General features: G+C 49.6%; 1 protein-coding gene across 8 annotated transcripts in view; it reads right to left on the bottom strand.

The window, feature by feature from the left end:
- TEAD1 (TEA domain transcription factor 1) overlaps window positions 1-19,759 on the bottom strand; it is a 259,738-nt gene that overhangs the window by 37,816 nt on the left and 202,163 nt on the right. For 7 of the 8 annotated variants that reach the window (XM_053899973.1, XM_019456361.2, XM_019456359.2 and 4 more), the window contains 4 exons: window positions 15,515-15,649; window positions 14,090-14,136; window positions 13,147-13,208; window positions 11,391-11,515 (listed from right to left, as the gene is read on the bottom strand). In XM_053899973.1, coding sequence (XP_053755948.1) covers window positions 11,391-11,515; window positions 13,147-13,208; window positions 14,090-14,136; window positions 15,515-15,649 — 369 coding nt within the window. Of the gene's footprint in view, window positions 1-11,390; window positions 11,516-13,146; window positions 13,209-14,089; window positions 14,137-15,514; window positions 15,650-16,477; window positions 18,383-19,759 lie in introns of those variants that run through there. The other variant, XM_053899976.1, reaches the window with a different exon arrangement.

The following is a 19,759-nucleotide window of genomic DNA, read 5'->3' on the forward strand; positions in this document are numbered from 1 at the left end:
GGAATCCATGAGCTAATAGCACAAAACCCTTTTCTTCACAGACCCTATAGAGTGACCATATGGAGCTAGTTTATTGCCTCCACAGTCAGAATCATGTATTTACCCATGTAAATAAATGTTCTCAGTGATTCCCATAGAGCAGGTCAGGAATAAAGACAGTCAACATTTCCTCTCTCGTATCACATGACTTAAATCAGCATTCACCTGCTCTTTTGATAGGAATGACTATTCTCCAGCACTAACCATACAGCGTTACTCATGAGCAAGGAGAACAGAGGTGGAACTCACGGGATGTGAATAAGGGTTCACGAGTCTAAGTTGGGAACCAAGATGAGAAACAAGTTATCCATCACGTCTGAGTGAGAGTTGAACACACTCAGGTTTGTAAAGGTTTCAGAAAATTAGCCCTGGCTCCAACTATTCCAGCTAGCTGCCGGAGGATGTTTTCACAAAATGAGGGAATAAATCACAAGAGGGAGATGGGGCCCTAATCCAGAAGAGGGGTAAGAGAATGCACAGGCTAGCAGCTGGGCCCCTGACCTGGACGGCAGCTGGTCCAGGGTGGATGGAGAGCCAGAGGGGTGCCACCAAGGGGACAATGGACTTGAAAGATCCCCTGACTTATGCGACCATCTGGAGAAGAGTATGAGAACTCTGTTAGAAACGTTGAGGATGAACTTGTATGGGCATGTAAAAACTGAATTAAAAAAAAAAAAAGAGGCAATGACAAATCCCAGGAAAAAATGTTTACAATCAAGAAAATGGTTCTAACACATCACACATTAACCATGCTGTATGTAAAATTTACAGGCTTGTGATACAAACGCTGAGTGTTAACCAAACCAAAACTTGTGACGTAACCACACTGGGGGATGGGCAGGAAAAAAGTGCTAAATTTATTTAGAGAGCTAAGTTGTGGTCTTCCATAGCGAGAAGTCAACAAAAAATGTCCAAAATTGATGAATTGAGATATACAGTATGATCATGTTATTTGGGAATACGGCAGTAACATACAAAGAAATAGCTGAAAGGCTTTATAAGTGCCTGTCCCTAAGAAGAAGGACCAGGAGGTGGGAAGACATGGGACAGAGGACCACTGCTTTTCTTTATAGGCTGAGTCTGGTTCAATTTGGCTTATATACAAAGCACACATATGACTTTATTAAATTAAATAAACAGCCAATCAGAAACTATCTTGGAACATCATGGAGTTTTTTTGAGGAAGAGAAAGAACTATAAACGGAAACAAAAATATTAAGACTTGTGCTTCAGGATGTTTATTCTAGTTGGCCACAGTTCCCTGGACTCAAAAGGAACTTGGTCAGATCACAGAGCCTTCCTATGGCTCAACTCCTCAGAATGACCGAGCAGAAACAGGCACCCTTGTCTGCCTGGACGGTTCACCAAAAACACCAATGTTGCACCAGCAAAGTCCCACCTGGATCAAGGAGGTCTCACAGCTCGGCAGCCCCTGACACAACCTTAATACACAGATTTCTTTTGACTTGGGAACATGCTCATTTTCTCTTTTCGTCATTACAATCCCTCTAGCCATTCTTCACAGCAGTATAAACAGTGACAAAGGTGAATGTTACCCTAAAAACTCAACAAAGCTAACTTGCAACGGGTTATTTAGCTACCCTGGGCTTAGCTACCCTGGGCGTTTAACAAAGGACTTTTTGGGGCGCCTGGATGGCGCAGTCGGTTAAGCGTCCGACTTCAGCCAGGTCACGATCTCGCGGTCCGTGAGTTCGAGCCCCGCGTCAGGCTCTGGGCTGATGGCTCGGAGCCTGGAGCCTGTTTCCGATTCTGTGTCTCCCTCTCTCTCTGCCCCTCCCCCGTTCATGGTCTGTCTCTCTGTCCCAAAAATAAAAAAAAAAAAAAAAAAAAAAAAACGTTGAACAAAGGACTTTTCCTCCTCTCCCAAATCTGTTGTGAAGTCACTTTCTATCTTGCTCCCGGCTCTCCTCTCCTCTCTGCTGCTTGGGGAGGCTGCAGAGGGAGCCCCGAGGGCCCGAACTCTGGAGTCAGTCAGGGTCTGTGGCCAAATCTGGCGCGGGTGCCACTTCCTGGTGGGGGTCACTGGGGATGGGGGGTGGGGTCCAGCCCTCTGGGACAGCTTCCACATGTGGAACGTGGGAGAAGCAGAGAACCCACCTTGAAGGAGCATCACAAGGGTTAAAGCAGATAATGTGTGGGAAATACATAGTGCTGTGCTTACACATAACTTGTTATTATCCTTCAGACTGGTCAGTGTCCGCTCTCTGAAGCACGCAGAACCTGTCCTTGAAAGTGCCCATCACCACAGATGAGATAAACCAGACTCCCCAAAGTGGCCACTCGGGTTTGATTTTGACTTTTTCTCCTTTTTGAAAAAAGAACTGCTACCGGATTCTATTTCAGGGACCTCTGATGAGGCAGTTCCCTTTTTGTGAAAAGGGGGAGAGAAAACCCCTGGCCCTAGGCCTTGGTGCCGCTTCCTCAGACACACCCAGAGCTGCACTACACCGTCCGACATAAAGATGGCGGTCTTTTCCTAAACTTGTTTCAAAAATTCCAAGTATTTGAAGAACGTAGTAAAACCTTGAAAAATGACTGCTGTCAAATAATACCACCAGAAAAATCATAATCCACTTAGGAATTTAAAGAAACCAAGATGAATAACTCATGTCAAGGGATGCTAATGTACAAGTTGGAACAGAACAGGGACAAATCACCTACCTTTGCTTCCTGTCCCTCGCCTGCCTGGGCTCTGTCCAGACACCCCTCCCCCAGGGCAGCCTGGGCAACCTGCGATAACCCCTGGGCCCTGCAGGGAGTGGCTGTAGGGCCGAGCCAACCAGAATGACCTGCACATTCAGCGCCTGGAGGCCGTGGGGGGACGGGCAGGGCTTGGCCGGGCTCAAACTCCGGTAGGGCCTCTCCTCAGCTAAGGGCTCAGAGGCACCAGCCCTATCCTGGCTACTTGGCTTCGTCCCCTGCCCTGTGCCCTTTTCAGAAACAAACAGCACTGAGAGCAAAGACTAAGGAGCAAGTTGGGTCTTTCCTGCCCAGATCTCACACCAGGATGCACCCCCTCGGCCCTGCCTCCCATTTCCACCACCACGTTTAGAGAGGGGCTGCTGCTTTCTCAGAGAGAAGCGGGACTTCCCCGCAGAGGTGCAGGTGCAAAGGCCCGTGGGCCGTGCACGGGGACGGCAACCAGGCAGGAGGCAGGCGTGGGGAGCTGACCCGCCCCGGAAAGCAGATGGGAGCCTGGCCGGGCCTCTGTGAAACGTCCATAAAACCCAGATTTCCAGATGCTTTCAATTGCCTCATCCCCCAATGGCAATGAAAAAGGATGGCGAGTGCCCAGCGCAGCTCCCACACGAGGGTAAACCACCCACCGCTGTGAGAGGGTACAGCTGGGTGAGGATGGGCAGCGGGGACCGCCGGGCAGCACGCAAGACAGAGCGGGGGAAAACCACAGCACACCACACTGAGCTGTCACCCAGGAACACCGCCTCACTTGTGTCCTTCCAGAAAAACCTGGGGGGAGAAGCATTTAAACACTGGGCGCAGCCAACCGTCGGACCAGCTGTAGCCTCCCTTGGAGAACCGGGAAGGCCAAATGTGCGCTCTGACCATTTATTCCAAGCACGTGGGGCGTCCATTAACAACACAGGGATTAGAAGCCGGGCTTTGGCGTTGCTGAGCGGTGTGGCCTGGGGCAAGTTGCTTAACCTTTCTGAGTCTTGACTCCCTCATCTGAACGCAGATGACACCTGGCTGGCTCTTCTCCAGGGGTCAGTGTGAAGGGCAAACGAAACAGTAAACAGGACGGTTCTGTGTGAACCACAGGGAGCTGCTTCCTAAACAAGTTTAGGAAAAGATGCTGGTAGGCAGGTCTGCTGTTCATGAGATCCACCTGCCACGCCACGAACTGGGGTGCGAGGAGGAGCCTCTCTCCTGAAGGACTGGCAACTGGATCTGGCCAAACAGCCGTTTCCTGTGAATGCACGACCCCATTCTGAGATGAAGCGCTGCCTCAATAGCCACCGCAGGGCCTAGAAACTCCTCCAGAGAAACCCTGCCCTAAGTCTTCACCCTGCCCGTGATACAGGCAGGGATTCTCCTGGCAGTCCGTGGAGTTTTAACCTTGCATCGGAGCTCATTCCTTTATTTCTCCAATCGACTCCCCATCCAAACCACCTGCCTTTCTTTTTGCCACAGGCCTCATCAATGGTACATGTCCTTCGAGCTGCACCGGTCACATTTTCCAAACCAAAACCAGGATCTGTGATCCAACCAAGGAATTTTCATTGATCTGTGAATTTAGGCCGTTGAAAGGAGCTATAAAAATATGAAAATTAAATTGCTCCTGGGGCCACAGTGACCACCTGTCTTCGTGGAAAAGAATAAGGTTATCTGCGGGGTAACCTGCAGAACTGTAGGTGGGCCCCCCGGAGGGGTGGGGCTGGGGTGCACATCCTTGTCCTCGCAAGATCGTCCCAGTCCCGGTCCCCTCCATGTCACGCTGCGAGGAAATGCACGGAAGAATGCTTAGAACATAAGATCTCCCTGAATGGTGGTTACTGCTTCTACATTTCCTCAACCTCCTTAAACCATGGGCTTTGGATTCAGACAAACTTCAAATATCTGGCCACGCCATCTAGAAGCTGATTACTAGGCTCAACTACCTAAGGACGCTGAGGTTCTCTGTTTCCAATACCCACTCCAGCCAAGTTCATTTTGACAAGAAGCAAGAGCATTAGCAGACTGGCCAGCTCCTAGCAATCCTGCTTTCTTCTCTGTTCCACGGCTCTTCAAATTACAGCGCCATCCCTGGTCTCAAAAACACAGTCATCCCATTATGCTCTTCCTCCCACAGCTAATTAATCCCCAAGGCCTTTTAATTTTATCAACACGATGTCGCTCCCCTCTGACATTCTCTGTTTTGTATCCCCCTGGGCATGTCCAGGCCACTGCCTTGGTTTGGTCCTTGCCACATTACCTGGACTGGAAAGTCACTCCTCTCCCCCAGCCTGCTTTCTAACCAGTTGCCAAGGTCATTCTCCTGGAACACACATCCAACCACATCTTGTCTTTCAAAAGAGGAGTGAGGATATTCACATTACCCAGTATATGTATTAAAATCTCTGGGAGGACTCACAACAATAGAGTAACAGTGGTTACCTACTTGGGGTAGGATAGGCATTAGAAGGACGGGAAGTCTCCCTCCATTCTTTTATGCTTATAGATTTGGGGCTGTGTGTATGTATTCAAATCATAATTAATCATAATTAATTTAAAAAAATCATGCTATGGGGCGCCTGGGTGTCTCAGTCAGTTAAGTGTCGGACTTCGGCTCAGGTCATGACTTCATGGTTTGTGAGTTCGAGCCCCGTGTCAGGGTCTGTGCTGACAAGCTCAGAGCCCGGAGCCTGCTTTGGATTCTGTGTCTCCCTTGCTCTCTGCCCCTCCCCCACTCATGCTCTGTCTCTGTCTCTCAAAAATAAATAAACATTAAAGAAAATTAAAACAAAAATCATTCTGGCTCCCCGCTGAATTTCAACAGGATCCAAACCACCTGGTGAGCACAGCCTCTCGAGCCTGGTCCCTTCCTTGTCTCTGGCCCAACTTCCTGCTACATTACTACAAGGCGCTCAGGTCTTAAGCAGATTTGTGGAATTGTCGACATGTCCAGGGATCCTACTCACGTTCACTGTCACAGCAATACAGTGAAGACCATTATGTCCATGAACAGACTGGAGTCAGGCTGAGTCCACTGGTCCCCAATCTCACACAGCTGGTAAGAATTCAGATAGAGCCTTCTCGTTCCACCACAATACACATGTTGCCACTACAGCATGATGGGAGATGTGTTCTAAAGTCCAGGTGGCGATCTTCTTTCCCTCTTTTACTCCTTTGCCCCAAATCCTGAGAAGAACCATGGTGTCCCAGGTTGGAAAAGGAGCTCGGGGGAGACCCAGCCCAACTCTCTACCCAAGGTGAAGGGCACTGTTTACATCCAGCCTGTGCTTAGGGAGCTCACAGTTTGGAAGGCAGCGGTCTTTCTGTTTGAGTAATTTCTTTATTTCTTCAAAGGTACAGTGAGGTGGTTAAGAACACCGACTGGAGCCAAACCTTGGCATGGCCACTTCCTGCTGATGGATCTTGATAACGTACCCTCGTGTTTCTGAGCCTCTGTTCCTTTACTGACAGACTGGAGAGAAGAACAGTATCCATGTCAACATACTTGGCATACGGTGCTTTTAAAACAGCTCAGTCAGTGCCAGCAACAGTCATCGCTGCTATAGTGAGTCGAGGTGTGCTTTCCCTGTTCAGGGAAAAACCTGTACCCGTCACAGAGCTCCCCTCCTTTTTCTGCAAAGCAATGCTGCTTCCCAACCAAAAGAGAATACTCTCCTTGTCCTTCCTTCTCCAATCCACCGCCTTCCCTTCTCTGGCTGTATTAACTCCTACCTAAGTAAACTCACACACTCTCTTCCTGCATATGGTGCTGCTTGCCCTGGCATCCAAAACAATCCTGTGCCTGGGAAGTCTGAACCAGTGGGGGGCTGCCAGCCATGGGGCCGGATGTGGCCCGGGCTGCAGGAGGGCTGGAGGAACCTGCCGCGTCCCAGGGTAGGGAATGGAGGAAGTTGGCTAGGCTTTATCAGGAAAAACCACTCCCCACGCACAGACGGTGAGCCCAGGTTTTCATCCGCCTAAAGGAGCAGCTGGCTCCCTCGGCCAGATTTCAGGCAAGGTGCTTCTAAACAGCCCACCCTGGGTGGAGGATCTTGCACTTAACACTCGGAAGTCCTTTGATACGCAACAGTGAAATCATGCAGAAGAGTGCATTTTCAAGCATTACTAACCACTTCTAAAATAGTCTTTGTCGTTTCGATTCTTCCTCCCTTTCTTCACCCTCTGCTGTTTTTCTCTTAGCTTCAAGTGGAGCCAAAGGTAACAGAGGGACTGACTTGCTGGTTTTCCACCAATATAAACAACCACCGATTTGGGGAAATGCTGCCGTCTGGTTTGTACACGATGCAGAGCCAGCAGGGGGCGCTCGCCGCCCGGATTACTCTTCCTTCGCTTCTCACAGATTTCGCGGAGCTACGGACTACAAAATGAAGATACAAGTGGATCTTGCAGCTCTTTGGTCATCGTCTCCGGCTGCAGAGTCAGCAGGCCTGGACCTCCATCCCGTGTCCAATGTCAAGTGACTGCCTAACATGGGGCAGGCTGTGTCACAGGATTAAATAAAATGATGCACGGTGTCGGCCACTGCCTCTACTGTACTGCGGAATATTACCAGCAGCCAGTATCGCCGGGGATGGCAGTCAGGAAGAAGTCTTCAGTGGCGGCAGTGGTGATGCGCGTAGTGCACCGAAGAGTGACTTTCCGGAAGAGCTGGTACCAGGGAGGCCGCCCTAGACTGGGGATGTGGCAAACCAGGTTCTCCTCTTCCCTCTGTTGCTACACAAGTGTGTGTTCGTGCCTCATCTCCTCCTGGGGGAGAGTACCGGCAGGGTTCAACGCTGGCCACGGCCACCCTTAAACCAGCTATCTCTCCAGGCCTCTTCTATAAAAAGGAATAGAATTACCAACCTCACAGGGCTGTGATAAAGATGAAAGAAATCACTAGTGAAAAACAGCACAAGACGCAGGGCATTCATTTATTTGTTTGCCTTTTGTCACCACTGCCTATAAGCCCGTGACTCCAAGGAGCCTGAGCCCTGAGAAAGAAGTGGGGGGGTGGGGGCACATCTGTATGTGTGTACGTGTCTAATGTTAAATTCTAAACACTGTATACATCCCAAATTGTTAAAAGATACCAGTTGAGTTTCTTTTAGATGGCTTTACAATTTCCTAGAGTTGGAACAAAAATACAGTAAAATTAAAGCCCGAGAAGCACAGAAAGTCTGAGAGCCAAAGAAACCATCCACAAGCTCCACGTTTTTCAGTGTGACCTTGGGCCCGAAGTGTTACATTCATTGTAACAGCACCCTAGCGCTCTGTAGTTGCAAAATAAAGTACACATTATGTAATCTGAGAAGCTGGTGCTTGAGACCCTCTCACTCAGCTTTAAATAGTTTTGTTAATTCTCCCCCCCCAAATTTCAATTAGTCACCTTGTTCTCCCAAGGTTCCCCTGCTTCCTCCTTCGGTAAGACTCATCCTTCAAGCCCTCACGTTTCTCCTAAAATTAACCCATATGCTACTATTCACAATCCCCCGTGTATTCACTTGTACACATTAAATCCATTTGTGTACCCCTGCAAACTAAGGGTCCAGAACCCAGGAATGTGAGGAGCCACATCAAAAGTGAGACTGGTGTTTACAAAGGAAACGACATAATTTCACAACAGTGATACAGTTTTGGTTGGCACTGACAGACATACTTTTAAAATCATGACGCAAGCCAGCAACACCAACATATGTATTAGATGGTATTATTATTTTCAGAAATTATACTTTTTTAATCTAAAGGACGAGTAATTTTCACACTGTGAAAGACTGTTATTATTCACTTCAGCACCAACATCACTCCACATGGGTGTGTGTGTGTGTGTGTGTGTGTGTGTGTGTGTGTGTATGCACTTCTGGTTTGTCTTCTCTAGAACACAGCCTCTATGACAATGGGGATTAGCTTCCTCTGCTGTTGAATCCCTAACACCTGAAACAGTGTCTGGCATGTAGTTAGTGTTTAAAACGTAGCTGTTGAATGAATTCCAATTTCTTTCAGTCCCCAACTCGTGTCCCCTTAAAATATAATTATGTTCTCAAGAGGCCCAAGAGTGTTGACTCACGCCAGGCCTTGCATTTATTTCGGGGCCTCTGAAGTCATGTGCTAAAGTCCAGTCTTTAGAGCCAAACCTTTTCCTCCATCGGTAAAAGGCCAAATCCAGTCGAACCAGTCGGATTATCATGTGTAATCCTAAACATGTATGAAAAACTTATCTCTGGACTGTATTCCAAGGAGGTGGTGGGTCCTGCCTTTACAAAACTGTTTACCAACTTTCACTTACTCCTTTATATACTCAGAGTCATTACGTCTGGAATGTTCTTCTCCCTTATTCTTCCTCGGGCTAGATCAATCCTCTACCTAAGGTTACTTCCTCAAGGGAGTCTGCCCTGTGCCGTTAATCGCTCGCGGCATTCGATGCTCTTCCTTCTGAAACCCCACCATACTTCACAATGACCTCTTCATGAGTGGCTGGTGCTTTGTGTGTGTCCCCCCATTAGATGTTGCACCCGTGCATGCATGCGCAGGTGCTCGTAAATGTTTACAGATTGGACTGAAGGAATCTAGGGATTCACAACGTGAAGCCAAATCAACACTAACAACAACAAAAAGAGAGACTAGAGATTCCGGGCCCTAATGGGTCCATGATTGGAGAGGACAGTCACAAGACGGGGCTGCCATAAGCATTTTCATTAAAAAAAAATTTTTTTATTGCGATAAAACATTCTATCGTGTTTTAACCAGGGAAAACAACTACCATCTTGGGACTTTTGCTTCCCAGTGCATCGGAGTTCTGGTCCTTAAAAAATGGTCACATGCAAAGAGAGAGATTTGCCACACAGGAGATATGTGTACTGAAGAGAGAGAACTTCAAAACTGGGGATGGTTTACGGTAGTCAAAAGAGTATAACGGAATAGATTTGGGCTCCTGATCCCTCTGCTTATTTGCTAAACATCTTAAGTTGTCTTAACATTGTCTGGGCCCGGTTTCTTCATCTGTAAAATAGGGCAAACAATTTAGTCATGGGGCCCTATGGGGACAGAATGAAATAATCGATTACAGCGTACTCTGTAAGGAACCAGGTGCCATACAAACACACGTGATGCAAAGTGAAAAGCATTCCTGGGCCGAAACCCAGACTTTGGCCAAAGAATCCTCTGTACTTTCCAGAAAGAAGAAGAAACAAAGAATCAGGAGGATAATCTTCATGTTTGTTCATCTCAGTGCCTCTCACAGAGAAAGATTTTACGCCATCGCCACCACCCTTCTTATAAAACCGCTCAGCCACGTAAGAAGAGCGATCCAGCTGGCCCTTCCCTCCCTGGCCCCAGTAACTTGCCTCAATGGGCCCAATGATTTACTTTACATCCCTTTCTTCATTTTCTTCCCCTAATTTTGGAGCAGGCTCTATTTTACTACCAGCTCCCAGAGTTCACAATTTGTAGACAGAAGTGTCAGCGGTCCACACACAGGCTCCCCCTAGGTCTCCACTCTGGTGATGGCTCGCGGTGTCTCCCTGATGCCACCATCAGAGGCTCTCCACTGAGCTCAAGTACAAACACCCCGGAGAGGTCACCTCCAATCGTTCCATGTGCTGGTATTTACGATGGATGGTGAACTCACCCGTGATACTTTCTGCTGACGAGGGAATGACAGCAAGGCGGTGAACTCACAGGGAGCCTGGGACCTCTGGGCGTTGGGAGCCCGAGATTGGGGCTGGGGCGGGGGGTGGGGGGAGGGTGAGATAGAGTGTGCGGAAAGAAGTTGGTGAGGATCCCGAAGACAAACCTCCTGATTCCTGCATTTTTGCCGTGGGCTCACCCACACACAGATGCAATGCTCATTCTCACAGCCAAGGAGTGGGAGTGAAGGAAGGGTCTGGGGCTCATCGGGTAGGAAAGAAGGGAGGCTCACATATGTATGGGAAATGATGGCGCAGGCTGAGAAACAATGGTATGGCGGGTGCTGGATGGGGTGGTGAAGACAGAAAAGAAGAAAATGACACACAGAGTCCAGATGCCATTGTGACTGGTATTTATATTATAATGCAACGCGTTCTGTATCAAACTGCTAAAATACCATCTTGTTACTTCTCCTTAAGAAGAGAACCACTTGCTATCTTGAGAAAACAAGCAAAGACAGTATAGAATAACTAAGCTAAATGCTTAGGCTTGAGTTTTAAAGACAGGAATTGGAATCTCACATCTAACAGGTATTACCTGTGTGACTTTTGAGAGGTTAATCTCTCTGTTTCCTCATCTGTCAGATGGTACCCGCCCTTGTAGGGTTTTTGTGGGGATAAAAAGTGACCATGTATATAAACAGCTTTGCACAGTGCCAGCCACATGTCAGGGTTCAGTAACTGCCACCTACTGTTACGTTTTATTAAACACAAGAGCCTATTAAGGCCTTTCCCTTCCAGCTCCAGCCTTCCCTGGAGTTTGAGGCACAGAGCATTTGGCTCTAAAATTCTACCTATTTGTCAACACAAATACCTTTCTACTTAATTGGAAGTCGGCCTGGCTCATCTCCCACAGGCCCGTTTACATGCAGGTTGTTTGTCAGGCATGAGGCAGGGGGAAAGGAGAAGGAAGGCAGAGGCGGGAGAAGGTGAACGGGATGGGATTCAAGGCACACCTCGCAGTACACTCACCGAGTCTGGGTCTCGCTGCTGTTCAAGGAAGGCTGAGAATTCCACCAGGCGAAGTTTGGTTGTGCCGATGGAGCGGCCCTGCCAGGCTGGGACTGAGGGAGCTGGGGCTGACGCAGGCTCAAAACCTGAAAGACCAATCGTCACCTCTAAAGGAGGCTGTGAGCCTCGTCCCCTTGGATCTCGTGCCAATACTGGGACAGGGCCCTGCACAACAGCTGAGCCGGGAGGAAAGGCCAACAGTCCCCCTCCGCCAGAGTCCAGGGGTAGAATTAAGTCAGGCGGTGGTGGGGTTCTGGCCAAGGACCCCGGAGGCACAATGGTCATGTGGCTCCTCTCAAGGCCAACTTCAGCCCAGCTTAAGGGTTGGAAGACACCTCACCCTGGATAAGGGGCCCAGCTGGGGACCAAGGCCAGAGAGGCTGAAAGAGCCCAGGTGAATCCTGCAAAGATCCTCTGAGACACTGGGACTACCGGGCACTTCTTGTGTTGGCTCATCTCCCTCCTTTCCTCCCTCCTTCCTTCCCTCCTTCCTTCCTTCCTTCCTTCCTTCCTTCCTTCCTTCCCTCCTTCCTTCTCTCCCTCCCTCTCTCCCTCCCTCCTTCCTTCCTTCCCTCCCTCCTTCCTTCTCTCCCTCCCTCCCTCCCTCCTTCCTTCCTTCCCTCCCTCCTTCCTTTCCTCTCTCCCTCCCTCACTCCTTCCTTCCTTCCTTCCTTCCCTCTCCCTCCCTCCCTCCTTTCTTCCTTCCTCTATCCCTTATTTATTTATTTATTTATTTATTTACAGCACGAGAGCAGGGGAGGGGCAGAGAGAGAGGGAGAAAGAGAATCCCAAGCAGGTGTGGACAGAAGCCTCCCAACACAGGACTCAGTCTCATGAACCAGGAGATCATGACCTGAGCCAAGATCAAGAGTCAAACGCTTAACCAACTGAGCCACCCAGGCGCCCCCCAACCCCCAATCTCTTTTCCTAAGACTGTGGTCATGAGCACTACAGAATTCTCTCTCTCTCTCTCAGAATGTTCCATGGCATCAGAAAAGAGGGTAACACATGAACACATGTCCCATCTGGGGATAGTTCAGCTGAGTGACTCCAGGCGCACAGGTGGGGGATGGGGCAGGTACGCTGGCGAGATTTGGGTTTCCTGGTCAAGCCTTCCCTGGAAACTCTTCGTTAAAGAAAGGGTGCAAGGAACTGAAACCTACTGACATAAGGAAGGGTAAATAAACCCTATCTGCTCTCAAGACGTGGACTGCCCAATCCAGCCTGTTTATGATGAGGAAGGAACTACCACAACTTCCCCTTCCAAGGGTGACCCAGGGTCTTGGCGAAAGTGATGGGCTTCCCTTTTCTTTCTTTTTTTTTCTTCCCACTTTGCAATTGAGATATAATTGACATATCTAAATCTTTCTCCCTTTCTTTTTGTTAAGTAAATTCTCTGCCCAATGTGGGACTTGAACTCATGACCCCAAGATCAAGAGTCACATGCTCTACTGACTGAGCCAGCCAGAAGCCCCTGGCTTTCCTTTTCTGTAAAAACCCATCTGAAGAGCTCCTGGGCAGAGACTGGGGGCACTGGACACATCCATGACCCTCCTGACTTCCAGCCTTAAGGAGAGTAGGGGTGAGGGAGGGGCACCCACGGACCTACAGGGTGGGGGGGTGGGGGTGGGGGTTGCACTGCCGTGGAACACAGTGTGACGGGCTGGCTGCCAGCTGCGTGGGACATTCTCCACAAGGGAGCCGCTGGGAGACTCACCTGGAATGGGGGCTGTGACCGCTGGCTGGATGGGGTAGGCCTGCTGCACGAAGGGCTTGACGCTGGGGGCGGAGGGGCGGACAGAGTCATAAATCAAGACTATAGCAGTGGCTACTCTACTCCCCAGATCTTGCCTTGGCCTCCCAGTGCTGGGGCCCAACCTGCCACCCCCCACCCCCCACCCCCCAATTAAGGTTCCCTGCTTGCAGGTGGTAGCACAGCCCAGGCAGAGCTCTGCCAAGACAGAGACGGTGACTCCCTCTGATTGAGACGGGCCAGCATGGTGCTGGGGACCCAACCATCAAGCCTCACACCGCTTCAGTGGGACAAGCTGGAGAGGCCCCAGCACGATTCCTGTATGCTGTGACATCTACTGGACCCTCTCTTCTCATCCCTGCCACGACCCAGGTCAGGGGTCACCACTCCCAGGCAAGGTTTGGGACGTGCTTCAGGCTCCTTCTCTTGGCCAAACAGCTCAAGTTCTTTTGAGAACAGGTGGGCAGGATTTCCTTTCTGTTTTTATCTCCAGACCACCCTCGGCTTCCAGTTTACAAGGCCCGCTTCAAGCAGGATGGTCTCTTAGCTGCCCTTACCACCGGGAAAGCCAGCATGGGCTGGGCTATAGGATCGCCTCCACCGTCCTCTCTCAGGAAGGCACTTCTCAGGAAGACCCCGGGCTCTGCCCTCCAAAGCCATGAAGGGACGGGGCCTCTCTCCCTGTCTCCCGCTGGACACTAATACTTAAGGTGGCCGTGAGCTGGACTTAAGCAGTCTCTTTGCTGCTACTGGCCTCGGTGGATAATGGGAGATGACTCTGGCGATCTCAGGTTAAATCTCCTTTCTCCCGCAAGCCCCGAGGCAGAGTCATCCTAGAGAAACGCCACCCGGGGTTGGGCTGTGACCAGACCCTTGCCGTCACTGAGGAGCCCCTCCTTGCACTTACTCTTGTGAGGATCCCGGCTGCCCTGTTTGTATCATTCCTGGCCAGAACTAGAAGGCAAAACGCAAGAGGTGTCAGAATTAGGAGTTCACATCGAAGCACTGTTCGGGATGCCTACACACTGCAACCCCTGCTAAATAAAGACAGTGGGTTCAGACCCTCCATCAGCTGCACGGTGACCCTCTCTCGACGTAGATGTGGCCACCGATGTGCACACGATGGCAGTGGCATCCTTGGCCTGGCAGCCCAGGGCTCCTCCTCCAGATCAGTGCCCTGAGGGCAGGGACCAGGCAGCAGCTTCTCCATGTTTCCCTGACACCTAACAGAGATCTGGGCACATTACAGGTGGGCTCATAGATATTCTGTCTGACTGCTTTATCCAGGCACAACCCCACCCTCCTTCCCCCTCCCCTTCTCTTCCTCCATTCTTTTTTTTTTTTTTTTTAACGTTTATTTATTTTTGAGACAGAGAGAGACAGAGCATGAACGGGAGAGGGTCAGAGAGAGAGGGAGACACCGAATCCGAAACAGGCTCCAGGCTCTGAGCCATCAGCACAGAGCCTGACGCGGGGCTTGAACTCACAGACTGTGAGATCATGACCTGAGCCGAAGTCGGACACTTAACCAACTGAGCCACCCAGGCACCTCTCTTCCTCCATTCTTAAACCCTCCCTGTGTAACATTCTGTCTCCACAGCTCACAGCACCGAGGGCCCAGCTGGGAGAGGACAAAGCTCTGAGCAAGAGGCCAAAAGCTCCGAGAAGCAATGCGGACACCTCCTTTGCTGTAAGCTTCCCTGAGGCTTCTGGTGCCTGCCGACCCCTGCTGGAGAGGCGGCCTGTTGTAAAAGGAGTTGCAAAAGGAGGCATAAGGCTCCGGGTTTGAGTCCTGAGGTCACTATCTATGGGACTGTGATCAAATTCCCCAAACTCTTGTTACTCCGTAACCTTGTCTGCAAAACGGCAACAATAACTAGAACCGCTGAAGATGATTTCAAAGATTAATGGGATTATAACAAACATTCAACTTCTCAGCCCTTGGTAGGTGCAAAAGGAAAATGGTAACAGAATACTTTGTCCCTTTAGGGCTTAGTTCCCTTAAAGTGACCCCGAGGACACAGGAAAAGAGATGAAGGGCCAGGAAAAAAAAGCAGAAGCAGCAGGTCACAACCCAGAAGGGCACTGGCAAAGTAATGCCTAATCCCACGTCTGCAGGGACCAAGGATGCCTTCCTCTTCCTTTCTCTCCAGGCCCCCTCCCTCCTTCTCTCTCCAGCTCCTTTTACCACTTTGCCCCCAGCACCATCAGCTGGCCACAGGTAGTCCCTCCCTCCCCTACCCGGGAGCCAAGAACAAGCGCCAGGTGGATGGCTTCACGCCCGGCCCCTCACCCCTGGGGGCCACCACTACAGGACCAGCTTGTGACTTACCCCCGGCGCCCCCGGGAAGGCGGGGCGTGGAATCCCAGGCAGCCCCAGCTTGTTGTGAATGGCGGTGGCCGAGACGATCTGTGCTGACGACATGGCGGCCATGTGCTGCAGGGCCTTATCCTTGGCAGTCTGATCCTTGAAGGTGACAGTGACACACAGACTTAATACAGAACACAGGGCTACCAGGCAGCTTCCACAGGCACAGCCACGAGCACATGGACTAAATACAGAGCCACAAGAGAGGCCGGAGAAGCAAACATGCACGGATAAATAAACACAGCCAGAAGGCTAAAACACACTCGACCTACCGTTAACTCTGAACCTTTACTGAGACTACCCAGTGGCAAGGTTTTATAAAAAAAAAAAAAAAAAAAAAAATGTTTTTAATCTGTTTTTCAACAGAATGGGAAGCCTCTGAGAAGAGTGGACAGCATATTTATTTTTCCAGCTTCCATAGGGAGATTTCTCCAATTACTTAACACATTCAAGGCAAGGGGGGGGGGGAGGCCTTGCTTTTAAGCATACGGATGGGAGAAGGGGGCGTAAAGAGGGGTGGCTGTGGATCTGGGGTAGGACCATCCACAAGGTGCGGGCAGGCCCCATCGGTGTGCACAGTCACGGGGCCGCACTCCCAGGGGCTGCTGGAGTCATGCGAGGCCCAGAAGCCGTGGCAGACACCTGGTGAGGGGAGGTTGGGAGGCAGCAGGGTGGGCAGGGGGCCAGGACGGGGCCAAGCAGCATGCTGGCGGGGTGCATGCTTTCTCAGGTATCCCCACCATGGGGCTAAGGCCACACGGGTTCTCTCTACAGCCGAGAACACAGGGGCTGCTACCGGGTAAGTGGTTTCTCCCTTCCCTGATGGGTCACTTCTAGAAAAGCCAAGGCTGATAACACAAAAGCTAGCCAAAAAGTCTGCCAAGCACAGCTAAAATACAGAATACTCAATGTGGTGATAATACTTACCATGCTTGTTACCTGGATACAACAATAAACAATTTGTTAAAAGAATTGCGGACAAAAGCAGGGGTATTTTTCTTCTTCACTTAAAAAAATACATATATACTTATACAAACACAAAATATTGGGTACAATAAAATGCATAGGAGTGTGGGTCTTTTTTCACATTTTAGGAGGGATGTCTGACCCAGATAACTAGAAGGGCGATTACCAACCATTCCAACCTTTCAGAAACTACTCCCAACCCCCTTCGAGCTGGTTCTGTGGCTTCCCCAGTACAGATGGAGAAACGGTCAGGCAGGTCCTGACAGTACAGGCTTCATGCTTGGGAAACAAGTCAAGGTTCCTCCCGGCTGCTAACAGAAGGTCTATACAATCTATACTAGGCCCAGGCTCCATCAGAGCAGGAACAAAATGGGGACAGTAAAGTAAAGACAGCACCCACCACGGCTGCCGTTCAGAGTCAGCCAGTGAGTGAAGGTCAAGGGGAACTTCAGGCTGAAACAGCCCTGACTTGGCTTCAATGTGTACAGATTTACCCAGAGGTGACACAGAAGCATGCTGAGGTGCCAAAGGCAAAGCCAAAAGGAGAAATTTAAACACGAACAAGCAAAAACCAGAAACAAAAAGCCCCCCAAAGCCTACAAAATAACTACTAGGGGCTTCTAAGAAAGATCAAATTAGGTGCTCCCAAGGTATAAGACAGACATCACTCTGCCCCGTAATTGCCAGAACACCGCATGAATTTGCAAAAAGCTTACGCTGCCCCTTGACAAAGAGCCTAACACTTGCATAAAATTTGACACTTGTCACATTTCTCTGGCTCTCAACTGAAAAAGTAAGGAGCCTCATGTCGCAGCTTTTTGGCTGGCACACGGTCATTATGGTCATCTCGAAAGGCACGTGCTACAGCTGAATGGCACCACAAAGGGCCCAGGAAGCCTGCAGGATTGCTCGTCCCCAGTGGAATGGCACCGGGGGACTAGAATGGTGCTTTACTGCCTCTGGTCAGATGACATTCTTTGAGCTGAGCCTCCATTTGCTAATTTGCTGAAGGCTCTACCTAAAGCTAGCTTTCTCTGTCAACATTTTTGCTTCCTTCCTTCCTTCTCCTTCTCTCTCTCTTTTTTTTTTTTAAGATCTGAATCATTTCAGATACTGCGATGCTCGTAAAAGACAAAATCATGATGATGGTGGAATAAACTGACTAGGTATATAAGTGCCCTAAACCCAGCTGAGCCTGACACACACACAGATCCCAGCTCCAGTCCATCTGTTCCTACCTAGCTGGTCCCGTGGTTTCACCTGCCACCTGCCCCCTCATCATCCCCGCAGAAGGTGATCCACATGTGTGAACAGAAAACCCGGCTCTAGTCACACTACAGCCCGTCTCCGTCAGAAGTGCCCTGACACGAATACAAACACATCAGTTTTCTTCTGGGCCCGTCACTTTGTACTACAGCCCCGAAGCCACCTAGCCCCTAATGAGAGGTTACGAACGCCTCTCAAGGTGATTTCTGAACTGAAGTAATGCCACAGGTCTCACCACAGGCGCCTTGCACTGAGAGGAACAAGCCTCACAGCTTCTCCGGGGCCCAGGCTAGGGGAGCTGGGACAGCGCAGCCCAGACTTCTCGCAGGCCTGGCTGATGCAAATTCTGAGGAATAACTACAAAAGATCTGTGGGCTTGGCTCTATCCCAAAAGCACCATCCTCGGGGCGCCTGTGGGGCTCGGCTGGCTAAGCGTCCGACTCTTGACTTTGGCTCAGGTCATGATCTCAAGGTTCCCGAGTTGGAGCCCCGAATCGGGCTCAGTGCTGACAGCACGGAGCTGGTTTGGAATTCTCTCTCCCTCCCTCTGTCCCTCTCTCAAAAATAAATAAAAACTTTTTCTCTCTCTCAAAATAAATAAAAACTTCAAACAATTTTTTTTTTTTTTTTTTTTTTTTTAATTTCAAATGCACGTCATGGGCCTCTCTCAGACCTGAGAGTCCCCTGTTGATGCAAGGCTGACGACGGGGGTGATTTGGCACGCCCAGATACAGTGTGTTTGCACACATTCGGGTGGATGGAAGGACTCAAGAATTAAAAGTCCAGGTCCAAATAGAAAGGACTCCCCCACATCTCCATGGCCCATTTTTATTCTACTAGAGGTGCTGGAGATGTTCCCCTGTGCTGCGCTGACTGAAAAGTTCTTCGAAGAGCTCATGAAAGTTTGATGCTTTTTTTTTTTTTTTTTTTTTTTTTTTTTAAAGGAAATCAGTCAAGGGGGAAAGGAGAAAAGTCACCAGCTTTTGTATGTCACACAGCTTCGGAACATGGCCGTTTCCTTTTGCTAAACACAGTAAGGTTGGACTCTTACTGCCCAGCGTTCCAGGACGTGCCTGAATGGGACACGTCCGGAAGCAGGAGAGCAAATCAGTGGTTCCTAGCTCACCAGGTTGTTCCGTGCCAGTAAAAGGAGCCTCTCCAGGCTGGCTTGAACCTGCCTCGGCCTGACGGTGGTAGTGGGTTGCGTTACCTTGGGCAAGTCATTGAATGCTCTAATTTTCTTCATCTATGAAACAGAGTTGTACTTTATTCTCTAAAGCCTTTCTGGCTCCAAAAGTATTTGTGGCGAGGACTGTGAGTTCCATTTATAAGCAAATACGTCTTAACACACACAGCCGGAAACCACCGGCGAAAAGATAGTAAGATGTTAAAATTTGGGCAGCTCCTGGCCACCTATCCTAACAGAGAGAAAGCCAAGCGTGGAGAGGAAATTTTATCTCAAGTAGAGGTTCTTTCTGCACTTGACCTAGCTATTTGAGAATAGGCAATTTTCTGCAAATGGACTAAAATGTCTATACCTCTGATTTCCTTCCTTTTTGAAGTGGAGACACTCTACCTACTCATCTAATTTTAGAACATCTCCCCGTTTATCTATGATATGTATTTGAAAATTAAAAGGATTAAATTTTATTATTTAAAATCTAAAGCAACCCTGCAGATAATAAGCACGGCAAGCGAGATCCTGAAATCAGAACCGACAGCCTGGCTGTTGACCCACTTAATCTGAAATGGGAGTACGGAACGATGCCAAGCTGAGATTTCAATGGAAGGGCCTCTAAATTGTCATTTGCAGCCTAGAGATACAAGCCTGGCTTGGAAGAAATTATAACTCTAAGTGTCAGACCTGAGTAAATTGCTTCTCTGTGTCACTCTGGTCCAATATCCTGGACTTTTGGGCGTCCCACTCCATCCTTACCACTCACCCCAGAATAAAGGGGGCAGGGCGGTTGTTAATCT

Source organism: Panthera pardus, unplaced genomic scaffold (genome assembly GCF_024362965.1).
Source record: "Panthera pardus isolate Hobbes unplaced genomic scaffold, ASM2436296v1 HiC_scaffold_12, whole genome shotgun sequence".
Classification (NCBI taxonomy): domain Eukaryota; kingdom Metazoa; phylum Chordata; class Mammalia; order Carnivora; family Felidae; genus Panthera; species Panthera pardus.